At 47.4% G+C, this 11,547-nt stretch overlaps 2 protein-coding genes across 7 annotated transcripts in view; one reads left to right on the top strand and one right to left on the bottom strand.

Annotated features, from left to right (window-relative positions):
- The first annotated feature begins 833 nt into the window (after nucleotides 1–833).
- On the top strand, nucleotides 834–8,261 carry LOC104478777 (retinol dehydrogenase 12-like). Its single transcript, XM_086749547.1, has 7 exons — nucleotides 834–941; nucleotides 1,691–1,809; nucleotides 2,604–2,759; nucleotides 3,069–3,173; nucleotides 3,561–3,770; nucleotides 4,583–4,772; nucleotides 6,761–8,261. Exons 1-7 carry the CDS (start codon nucleotides 874–876, stop codon nucleotides 6,861–6,863), a joined length of 951 nt encoding a protein of 316 aa, XP_086605673.1. The 5' UTR covers nucleotides 834–873; the 3' UTR covers nucleotides 6,864–8,261.
- Nucleotides 8,262–9,034: 773 nt separating this feature from the next.
- ZFYVE26 (zinc finger FYVE-type containing 26) overlaps nucleotides 9,035–11,547 on the bottom strand; it is a 51,167-nt gene continuing 48,654 nt past the window's right edge. For all 6 annotated transcript variants that reach the window (XM_086747933.1, XM_086747934.1, XM_086747936.1 and 3 more), the window contains one exon: nucleotides 9,035–11,412. In XM_086747933.1, coding sequence (XP_086604059.1) covers nucleotides 11,203–11,412 — 210 coding nt within the window. In that variant the 3' untranslated portion in view covers nucleotides 9,035–11,202. The remainder of the gene's footprint in view (nucleotides 11,413–11,547) is intronic.

Below are 11,547 nucleotides of genomic sequence, written 5' to 3'. Positions count from 1 at the left end.
GCGCAGCCGGGCGCCCGAAACGCCGCCCGACCGCAAAACCGCCCCGCGGCGGCGACGGCAGCGCGGGCAGCCCACCGCCGGCGGCTCCGCGTGGGAGCGAGCTGCCACATGCGTGGCGACAGGGCTGTCGGCGACGTCACCCACCGGTCGCTGGCGGCAAGGCGTGTCAGGCACTGGCCAGGGCTGCCGCCACGCTGGGGGGGGGGCTCATGGCGCACACTGCTTGCTGGGACTTGTAGTCTTTCGGGAGGGGGGAGGGACAAAGAGGTGGCCGTCCCAGTCGCGGTGGAGCACCGCGCAGGGGGCTTGGCCACCGGCACCGGAGCCGGCGCCGCTGGAAGGAGGCGACGCCATTCGCTGCCTTGGGCCTTTTGTTTCTTGTACTCTCCGGTTAAGGTGGGAGTGAGCACCGCTGAGTCTACCACGGCCTTTCTCCCAGCCCTCAACGCGTGCGTTCCATAGGCTTTGCCGGGGTTTATATCGTGAACATGGCGTGACGCTACGAAAATGTATTTTAAACGTCTTTCCAGAGAGGCGCCGGGCTTTCTCTTCAGGTATTTCGCGGCTTATTAACTGGAAAGCACAATTCACGCAGCAGTTTCAGATTGCTCCCACAGACCCAGCTCGGAGCCGTGCGCTACCCGGGAAAAACTCAGCAGGCGGCTCGCCTGGAGCCGGCCGGCCGGCCTCCTCCTGCCAGCGGCTGTTCCCACTGGGCGCCGAGCGCCTCAGCCCCTCCGCCGTGCCCGTGACAAAAGGAGCCGCTGCGCAGGCGCGCCAGGGGCCGCGGGAGGGGCGGGCCCGAGGTGGGCGGGGGCGGGGCGGCCGCCGGTGAGCGCCGGCAGTGCGCGCGGCGCGGCGCGGGCGGCGGCGATGCTCGCCTACTGGGGAGCCGCCGTCTCCGTCCCCGTTCTCCTTCTGGTGGCAGCGCCCTACATCAGGTGCGTCCTACCGCGCGTGGCCCGGGCCTTTCGCGCGTGTGCGAGTTGGCGGCGGCGGGCTCGTTCCCCGCCCCGCGGTGCGGGCGGGCGCAGCCGGGTCTCACGGCGGTCGGGTGTGCCTGTTCGTCCGACGGGCGCGCCGGTAAGGTGGATTCCTTCTCTCCAGCCCGCGCCGGGGTAGGGCGCCGTTCGCACTTCCCCGGCTCCCGCGCCTCGGTACCACCGCCGCGCTGGCGGCAGGAGCTGGGGCGCGGCTCAGCCGTGCGGCGCCGGCGCGCGGCTCGGTGGCCTCCCGAAGTCTCCGGTCACCCGGAGCGTAACCCTGGGGTCTGACCCGGCCCGGGGAACCGGCGGAGCTCGGGTAGAGGCGGCCGGGGGGGCGGGGCCCGCCTTCTCCTCACGGCGCCGCGACGGAGCCCATTGGCCAAGTCTCCGGAGTTGACGGCGGCAGCCAATGGGAGCCGTGGCCCCACCTGACGCACGGGCGGGGCGGGGCAGGGCGTGGTCCAGAGGAGGCGGGGCCTCCCGGTGCCGGGGCGGCAGGTCCGGGCTCAGGCTGGGCCCCGCCGGTGTTCGTGAAGGGGCGGGGGTGGGGTGGTTTGGAGGGCGAGTTCCCGGTGGCACGGTCACGACACGAGCGTGATCAGCCGCTCCAGGTAACGACGCCCCGGGGGCGGCGGTCAGCCCGAGCGCTGGGGCCAAACCCGCGGCTGTGGGTGGGTGCTCAGCCCTGACTCCCCGCTTTGCAGGAGGTATGTCGCTGGAGGACGGTGCAAGTCGGCAGCTAAGCTGGAGGGGAAGGTGGTGGTGGTCACGGGAGCCAACACGGGCATCGGGAAGGAGACGGCCAGAGACCTCGCGCGGAGAGGCAAGTCACCGGCCTGCGTCCCTCTGCGGCCGCCCTGCGCGCCCCTCTGTCAGCAGCGCCTTTTCTGGACCTGAGGGAGGATATTTTGTGCTCACGTTTAAGTGAACAGCATGCCAAAGTTGTTTCAGACGAGCCCAAGCGTTGCTCCTCCAGAGGCTGTAACCACTGAGGTGCAAGTCCCCAGTTCCTCAGCTGGTTTGGTTGCTTGAACTCCAAAAAGGTGCCTGGTGGCATGAGAACGTTCTGCACTGCAGCTGTTTGGAGAGAACTGGCTGGGGAAGTTCTGGCATTGCTGGGTTCTGCTTGTACGAAGCTGGGAGATGCCATAGGTCAACTGTTGTGTACTTTAGTTATTCATGTTTCAGGCTAATTTGGTTTAAATGCTTTTTCTGTAACTGGTAAGGAGATTAAACTACCTGTTCACAATCCATTTAGAAATTACTCTGGCAGGAATCCAAGTCTCTTCATGTGCTCCTAGCTTGACGTTCCCATTACAGGGGGGGCGGGTGTAACCCTGTCGTAGCCGTGTTGTGGTACACACTCCTGACCTAGGAGAACCTGGGCAAAGGTGCATTTTCCCAGTCTGAAAACAGCTTTGGCTAGATCGGAGCTGACAACATTGCAGGAAAGGCTTTGTCCCTCCCAGCTGCTCCCCTGACTGATGACAATTCTCAAAAGAAACAACACATTGTTTGTAAGCACTGCACATAGTCAACGTGCTTGACATAGCCTTGATCTTCCACTGTGCTCCAGTCATCTCAGCTTCTGTTCCTGCTTTTTTCACCCCCTTGCAGGTGCAAGGGTGATTGTTGCTTGCAGAGATGTAGCAAAGGCAGAAGCTGCAGCCAGTGAAATCCGAGCTGAGACGGGGAACCAGCAAGTCATTGTGAAAAAACTGGATTTGGCTGATACGAAGTCCATCCGGGAGTTTGCTGAGAAATTTCTAGCAGGTACAGTCTCTAGATCCTTCTTTTCAGTGAGACTATTTTACCAAGAACTGCTGCCTGCTCTTGTAGCAAATGCCGAACCACTGACCTGCATATCTCTGTACTGTGTTGGGTACTGTGGTTCACAGCAGGGGCTTGTCTGAGTGTCTGAGGCCATGAGCTAGTTTGTGGTAGCAGACGTATTCTTGTTTTATTGAGGCAATGTGGCTGCCGCTCAGACAGGCATGAGGTTTTTTTCCCTGACTTCTGCCACCGCCTTGTCTGTCTTTGGTCTCTATTTCCCTGTTTAAGAATGTCTGTTGTTTCTTGCAGAGGAGAAGGAACTCCATATTCTCATTAATAATGCTGGGGTGATGTTATGCCCTTACTCCAAGACTGCTGATGGCTTTGAGATGCACATGGGAGTCAATCATCTTGGTAAGGCCAGTCAAGTCAGGCTTGCATTCAATATCTGTGGCAAAATGCCAGAGGAAAATCCTGCTTTCAGATTTTTTCTCTTCCTCATCCTTCCTTCTTGGGGAAGGACAAAAGGCCAGAGTTAGAATTCTGGAGATGCAGTGCAATGTATTTGCTTATCCTGGACTCAGTTTAAGTATCTGTACATGTTATCTGGGGCATTTGCAGTGTATGACAGCTCCAGCTTTTTGAAGCTGAGGAGCAGAACTTAATGGCATCAAAAAAGTTTAGCTGTTGATTCAGGGGAGGTCTTCTTTTCCCTGGACTTGAAATGAGGGAAGCAGTAAGATATAATGTGGAAGTACGGGGAAACCTTCAGAGAAGGATGACATTTCCTTTCACCCCTAGGTCATTTTCTCTTGACCTTCCTACTACTGGAGCGTCTGAAGCAGTCTGCCCCAGCCCGCATAGTGAACGTGTCCTCACTGGCTCATCACATAGGCCGAATCCACTTCCATGATCTCCATGGTGAGAAGAGCTACAACCGTGGCCTCGCCTACTGTCACAGCAAATTGGCTAACGTGCTCTTCACCCGGGAGCTGGCAAGGCGGCTGCAAGGCAAGTCCTAGAGGAGAGCGGAGTATTTTTCCACTTGGCTTTTGAGCACCATGGATGAGGAGCGTGGACTGAAGAAAGGTCTGGAAATTGGCTATGCAGGAATGAAATGGTTTGAGGCAAGGATCACAGCAGGAAGAGCTCCTCTCTGTGGAAACAGGAGACTTAAAACATTAACTGTCCTTATAACAATGGGGCAGAGGAGTTTAGTAGCTTGGCACAGTTGGATCTGTTTCACTTTTCTTTGGCGCTTTTAAAAAACTCACTGCATTCACACAGACAATTGGGGTATGTGGGTGGAAGCTGAAAAAAACCAGAAAGAGCTGAACTACAATTGCAGTATCCAGTAGAAAAGCTAATGCATACTCAACTGCCTTAAGTGTTGATGGCCTGTAGAGCAGCAGCACAGGACTAGACAGTACCTCTTAAGTCACAACATCTGTTACAGCCATGTCATTCCATCCTTTTCATAAACTTAAGTAGTATTTATTTTAGTAAAACAGCAGTGGTGTCTTCTCTAGGGAATTAGTATTACAGTAAATCAAAAGAAGCTGGTGTTCTCAAAAGCCTGATGGAAGCTGCTGGTTTAGCCCCCAGGCCCTCTAGCACATTGTTTAGCAGAAGTGACAGCAGTGTTTGGAAGGGAGCCAGCACGCAGTAACTAGAGGACTTCACTTACTGTCCCTGTATCTACGCCTGGACTCTTCCTTTAAGTTGTAGAAGGTAGCATTGATGAGTATATTACCTTTTTTTTTTTTTTTTTAAGGCAGTTTGATGCATGTGGATTTGTCCTGGACTACTTTCTTTTGCTATAGGCACTAGAGTCACAGCAAACGTGCTCCATCCTGGTTCTGTCCATTCTGAGCTGGTCCGGCACTCATTTGTAATGACGTGGCTGTGGAAGATATTCTCATTCTTCTTGAAGACACCTTGGGAAGGAGCTCAGACCAGTGTCTACTGTGCTGTAGCAGAGGAGCTAGACTCTGTGACAGGACAGTATTTCAGGTGGGTGCAAGCTGATGGAGTGACATACTGTGGAAGGCAACCTTGTTGGCTGGGCAAAATGAGACCTACTGTCATTCTTCATTAGGAGTGAGAGGGTGAGAGGCGGGCTGATAAGATTGGGGGTGACAACTACTACAGCGTTACCCCTTCCAGCTCTGCTGCACTGGATATCGTGTTAGAAGAAATCCCTGACCTGTGCAACACTTCATACAATAGCAGGTCCTTTAATGCTAGGAGTATCCCTGGACTCAACGTGCAGGAATTGCTGTCACGAGCTCAGAGCTCTAATCCTGATCTGCCTGAGACTTGGGGAAATCACTTTTCAGTAGAGCTGTTCAGTTAATGAGGTCACTTGGGTCAATCCTGAGAAGACCACTTTGGTTCTCTTTGTAGTTTTACCCCACTGTAGCAGAAGAGGCCTGTGCTCCCAGGGAGCTGTGGGGGCTGTGCTGCAGACCTAGGAGGTGAGATTTTCAGACTGGCACGTGACAAAGTAACTTCATTCTCCAGTGTGACAGAGCCACCAGCTGGGAGGGACTCCTGCTGGGATGTTTATTGCTCTGTCCTGCAAACTGTCTTTTCTAGCTCCCACAAAAAACCCTGTTGTTTCTTGACTTCTTTGACTTACTACAGGACCCTGCATAGTCAGGCCTTTTCCCCTCACCCAAACTACTCCCCAGAGCAGTGCCAAGTCATCATCCTAGATTAGGAGACCATGGTTTGAACATTCATGCCGGTGTGTCTGTCAGCTTCCCACCAGGTGTAGAGTAGTTTAACAAAATTGTTTTTTGGGAAATGAATGCGAAAACTTGTCTTTTTTTTTCCTCCCCTCCCTACATGGCTACTGTTGGAGTCTTTAAGTCGTTGCAGAGCTTGCCTTTAGTAATATGTGACGAGATTAGTCTCTGTAATGACTTTGTCTGATCTTCACTTGGGAGTTTGTACCATCTTAATCAGACTTGAATATATAAATAGATATCTTAATCTTCCCTGAATGACTGTCTGTTCCAGGGTATAAATGGAGCATTTATGTGCTGGAGTACAGAAAACTCATGTGGATTTTAAACTCATAAAAGAAAGGAGTTTTGGACTTGGTGGGAAATAGATAGCTTCAATAATACTTTACACTGGACTAGCCTAATATCCTTTTCACTTTCCAGGCAACAGAATATAAAGTGTAAGTATAGATATTAAGAAAAGAATTTGCATACCACAGCAATACAGGTGGAGTCCACCAGAGTAATTTCAGGAACATCAGAGACCACACCCTTGGAGCTCTAAAAATACTAGGATTACAGAAAGACAGAAATCTTACAAGATGCAATTTCCTCTGTTCGCTTAAAACCCCATCTTACTGCAGCATCTAGCATTACAGATGAGAACACGGGATCTCTAGTCCAGACAGAGTGCTGCCTGATTGCAGGAGCTGAGAAGAAAGGAGCCACAGTTCAGAGGATAATGGAAAAGGGGATAACCACGTATCGTTATTACAGAAGTATTATTCTGGGGCAGCTTTGCCTTTCATGCAATGGCAATGTAGTGAGATGAACAGGGTGGGCTAAATAGTTTAGAATGAATAGCTGTTTGAGTAGCTTTTTTCTTAGTGTTTGCTAGGAAAGGTGCTCCTGAAGAAGCTTGGTTAGCATTTATAGCCCTTTTTAGTGGTATTAATGAGAATGTACACTGAAGAGAGTGTGTGTGTGTGTATATATATATATATATATAATTAGTAGAGCATATATAGGTTTCTTTAAGGGTTGAGACAACAGATAGAGCTAGATTCTTCCCTAGCCAGGTGGAAAGAAAGCTTTCTCAAGGTGGCTAAGCACCAGCCCTTGCTCATTTGCTGAACAGCCTCCCATCCTTCTTTGACTGATCTTGAAGTTAAGATAAGGGAGTTGCATTCTATCAGCTTAACACAGACATTTCAGTGTGCTAATGCAGATGGAAATCTTTGACTTAAAAAATAAAAAACATTCCTCTTACAGTGATTGCCAGCCAGCATACGTATCTCCACGGGGTCGGGATGATGAGACAGCAAAGCAGCTCTGGAGTGTGAGCTGCAAGCTCCTTGGCATCCAGTGGGACTGAGCGGCGCAGACCTCAAGCATATACTGGCTGAGCCCAGGGATGCTTCTCCTGGAAATAGCACTGCTGAGCCCTCAAGACTGGAACGCTGATACTTCAGCTGCCCTGATGATGGCTCTATGGACACAATCTAATGTGAATTTCTGGAATATTACACTTAAGGATTGAGATTTGTAAGCAACCAGTTCCCCTTCCTAGATGGAGAGTTAGAGCACCAACACAGGAAGCAACGTTACAGCCAGAGGCTATTGTTCTCTGGCTTTAGAATAGAAATGGAGGTTTAGATTAAATAAAGGTAATTATTTGTTACTTCATAAAGTTTTTTTTTCCTGACAGCAATAGTAAAAAGTTGAGAGTCCTACCTTATGATCTATGAGGTTATTTTCAGTTCCTACTATTGGACCTGGCAGAGTGAAAGTACTTTAGGGTATTAGATCTTCTGGCAATTACATGCAATACATATGCTCTCAAGCACACAGAAACAGGTGCTGGCATTAGATAACGTTTTTAAGTGGAATCATTATTTTTCTCTGTATTTTCTGTAAGAAGCTGGACCCTACCCGCTGAAGTATCTTGGCCCCAGATGCCCACTGATTGCAGTAAGTAAGTTGACTGGGGGTTGACATATCTTTTGAGAACCTAAGTCTCAGCGCAGTTGACTGGAAGGTTAAAAGCTGCAGGAGTGCTGCAATTCTGCATAGACAAGTTTGTCTTATTTAAAAAAAAATTTAACATCTCTCCTGTGAAGCACTGAGCAAAGATGGTGTAAAAGTTGTCACAATGAACCCCCCAGCTGCACTTTAAACTGCTTTAGAACCTAGAAAAGAGAGCAGAATGAGTAAAGAACACCTCAACTATGTTAAAAAAAAAAAAAAAAACATTAAACAACTTCAGCTGAGACTTCAGCTTTAAATGACAGCAAATTACCTAGAGCCAAATAACTGAAGCAGAGGTCAGGACTATCTTGGTATTATGGTCAAGTTAGCTACAGCACAGGAAAGTAAGACTTGCACAGAAATCCATAGGTTGGCCTGCCCAGCAGTTACTGGCCATACAGCCTGCACTTCCAAAAGGCAGCTGGGTAGATCCACGGCGTGATGGGACTGCTCCCTTGGAACTCTGGTGCTACTTTGGTACAAAGTGCTGGAGTAAGATCCATAATCAGAGATAATTTCTGAAAGAGTTAAGCATTTAGAAAACAAGTTCCAGAGCTCATAAGATTATCTTCTGCTTCTGAAAAAAATCTGAAAGTTTTTGGACTTGCCACTGGCCAACTGCTAGTTTTGGGAAACAAATACTAATTTATGATTAATTCTTTCTGTGTGAATGCTATCTATGCAGATCAGTCCTGTGCTACCTCTGAGCAATAATAAATAAAGCCATTTTCCCTTTACAACAGGAGACCATGTTCAATCAGTTTACTTGGTGTTGCTGTTATCTGCGCCTGCCTTACTAATGTAGAGAACATTTTAAAGTCCCTTTGTGTTTCTCCCTGTCACTCTACCTTTTTTCATGCCTCTTTATGCTTAATCTTGAATATGAAGATAAATCCACAACTATAATGTAGGAACATAATGCCACCTAGCATTGTAGGCTTGGCTTGCTTTCTCTGTATGTGATTCTCTGGTCTTGAGGGTAGCTTTCAGGAGCAACAGAAACCATTTTAAGAAAAGCAGAAAGTGTCTCTAGGCTGAAATAATTTGCCCTTGCAGGTCAGTGGTCTTCTCAAGGGAAGTCTGATAGTAGATTTAACATAAGAAATAAAACTATGCATTTCCATAGACACACACCCACTCTTTTTTGACCTTGGGCAAGGAATTTATACCTCCTTCTAGGCTGATCTGTAAAATGAGGGAACTAAAGCTCATTTAGCTGTCTCAAAGGGAGGGCTGTGAGGGAAAGTTAGATTAACTTGCAAAGTTTACTAAAGAGGATTACTGGTTTGTGAGAGTACATACATGTATGAGGCTGAACTAGCCACCTAGCTACTGGTAGGACTTCAAAAGATGTGATATCCCAATTGATCTAAATGTTGAGGACACTGTAGCAGAGAGATTTTTTGCATGACAGAACAATTCTCCCCCTTCTAATTACTCTGCTAAGCATAGCCAAGAGCAAAATACAGACATAGAAAGAAGTCCTCAGCTATGCTGAAATAAAAAGCAAACAGAAGATACGTTAACAGTCATAATACTTTATTCTTTTTTCATTGTAAACAAACCTTGGTCATTAATAGAGAAGTTTAACTGGCAGTACTCAATCCCTTTTGATGCTCAAAAATTCAAAGCCTCTTGATAATTGCACTATTCGTGACACAAGGCAGTTAGTCAAGATCAAAATTCCAGTTCTGCTGGTAAGAGAAAGATCCCTACGATTCCAGGTTAAGAACATAAAATTACAACAAATGCTATATAAAGTGCATCAGGTACAGTGCAAAGAGGTCAGGAAGAAAGGTAGGTACAGGACTAACTGGTCTGCGTGGCAAACTCCACTCTGTGCTCTACACAGCTGAAGGATATTGAGCAGAAAAGTAGGTATTACAGCAATGCAGATCTGGGTACCCACAAACAGCAAAACCTCCACCCCACCATTAGAGATTTGGAAATGGTCAAAGGCATGGATAGTGTCACGTTTTAGAATTAGCCTAACGGCTGTAATCTGATGGAAAGCTATGTCAGTCTGGCCAAGAAAACAAAAGCAGCTTTCATCAGTACTGCTCACTAATGAGATAATGCAAATCTGTGGTCAGGAGATTCTGAAAGCTAAATGTGGTAATTTCTGACTGCTTTTCTCTGAGGCCTTTCTAGCCCTGCTCTAGTGAGCAGAGCAGCTTCAAGAGATGTGTTTGTGGCAGTGGGGCACTGCTCATGAAACACTAAATGAGATGGACCAAGTCCTTTCCAATACTATGGAAGTCTGTTCTGTTACTACAGTGAGCTTGGGGAGAGTGCAAAACTCTTATTTGACAGTCTCAGGTATTTTACATACTAAAACTAGTTATATTAACACTTCAGAAAAATCTGTTTCTTTTGAAGTAAACAACTAAACTTTTAAACAAAGTCAGCTAGTTTTCCTACTTCTTGTGCTGAAATACATGTAAACAGCAAACAAACTCTCATGGAGTGCCATGTTTTGTTCTGAAGGCCCTACTACTGTCTACCATCCTTCTGCCCATTTCCCATGTCCCATTCATGGCCGCAGAGAAGCAGCTGCTTTTTTTCAGCATCCCTGAACACAGCCTTTACACAAAGATTCGTGCTTTTTGACAAAACTAATTTAACCTAACACTTCCAGAGCAAAGCCTGTCAATATAGTCTATACAGCATGTCCAGTTAATAAAAGTTTAGTCTAGTGTTCTATTGTACCTGACAGGGACAGATTATTCTGGTAAGAAACAAATAAATCCCTGTGTGACAGGGATACAGACCGCCTGTTGAATTTTACCACAGCTTGCTCTATCCATAGTTTCTGCTATACCTGATGAAAAAACATGGAAGCTTACTGGCAACTGTGCAGTGATAAAGCTGCATTGCAACAATTTTTTTGATATTACCATAGCAAAGAAAGAGGTATATGATTTTTCAACTGTTTTAAAGGATAATTTTTCCCTTTGTACTCAGCTTACAGGATATGCCCTTTATAACTTCATCAATCTAGGAAGGGCTCAAGTGCCGTATGTATGGCACACATCAGACAGTGTGACTGGTAAGTAGAAACCTGCTGTCAATAATCAGTTCCTACCTTTTAAAATGAACCAAAGAAATTTGAGATACTGTACTGGCAGAGGAGAAGCATAGCAATAGTTTGTATACAGGATTTTAAAAAAAAAAAAATCATTGATTTTCAGTTTTGTAAAAGAAGATCTCTCCAATCTTGAAAAAGTTTACAAGAAACCCATAATCACAAAAAGTTTTATACTCTAGACTACATTGAATTAGTGAGGTTTTTCTGTCCTCTCTATACAAAAAGAAACCATAAAGTTCAGTGCCTTTCAAAAAAAAAAAAAAAAAAATCAACCACCCCCCGCAAAAAACCCCACAAACTAGAAATAGAAGTGCTCTCTTCCATACACCTGAATTCTTGCTTGTTCAGTTTCAAACTGTCCCGCTCCCCACACATCAAAAAGAGCCAAAACCCCCCCTGAGGTAGTAACTGTTTGTCAAAATACCGGACTGGCACTTATAATTTAGTTTCCTTCCCTTCACCAGAGGCACATTAGCAGCATCCAATTGCCACCAACATCAGTCAGGAGACTTCCATTTTACCAAGAGATTGCTGAACCACAATGGCTTTAAGCTGTCTTGAAGCCTCCTTCTGTAGGATGGTGAACGTCAATTACTTTTTACTTCCTATTCCCCTGAGGAAGCCGATTTCTCACTTTGGGCTGGTGCACTGAGAGCCATTGGGCACAAATGGCCTTCACAACATCATCTCCGCTGTTCTCAGCCAACTGTCGCACATGCTGGACCAGCTGCAATGCTCTGGTCTTCTCCTGTCTCACCGAGACTAGATAGGCAGACCGCAACTTGTTGCACATCACATAGGCCTGGATCTGAAGCAGAAGAGTCAGTCAGAACGTGGTTAGAAAGCTGTAGTCAGCTAAGAGGACAAGCTTAAGCAAGGATTCACTGGGAATACCTCATTCAGAAGCGTGTTGTACAAGGCAGTAGCAGTATATTATGAAGCA

Source organism: Chlamydotis macqueenii, chromosome 5, assembly GCF_036417535.1.
Source record: "Chlamydotis macqueenii isolate bChlMac1 chromosome 5, bChlMac1.mat, whole genome shotgun sequence".
NCBI classification, from domain to species: domain Eukaryota; kingdom Metazoa; phylum Chordata; class Aves; order Otidiformes; family Otididae; genus Chlamydotis; species Chlamydotis macqueenii.
This window is presented reverse-complemented; position numbering and strand designations above follow the sequence as displayed.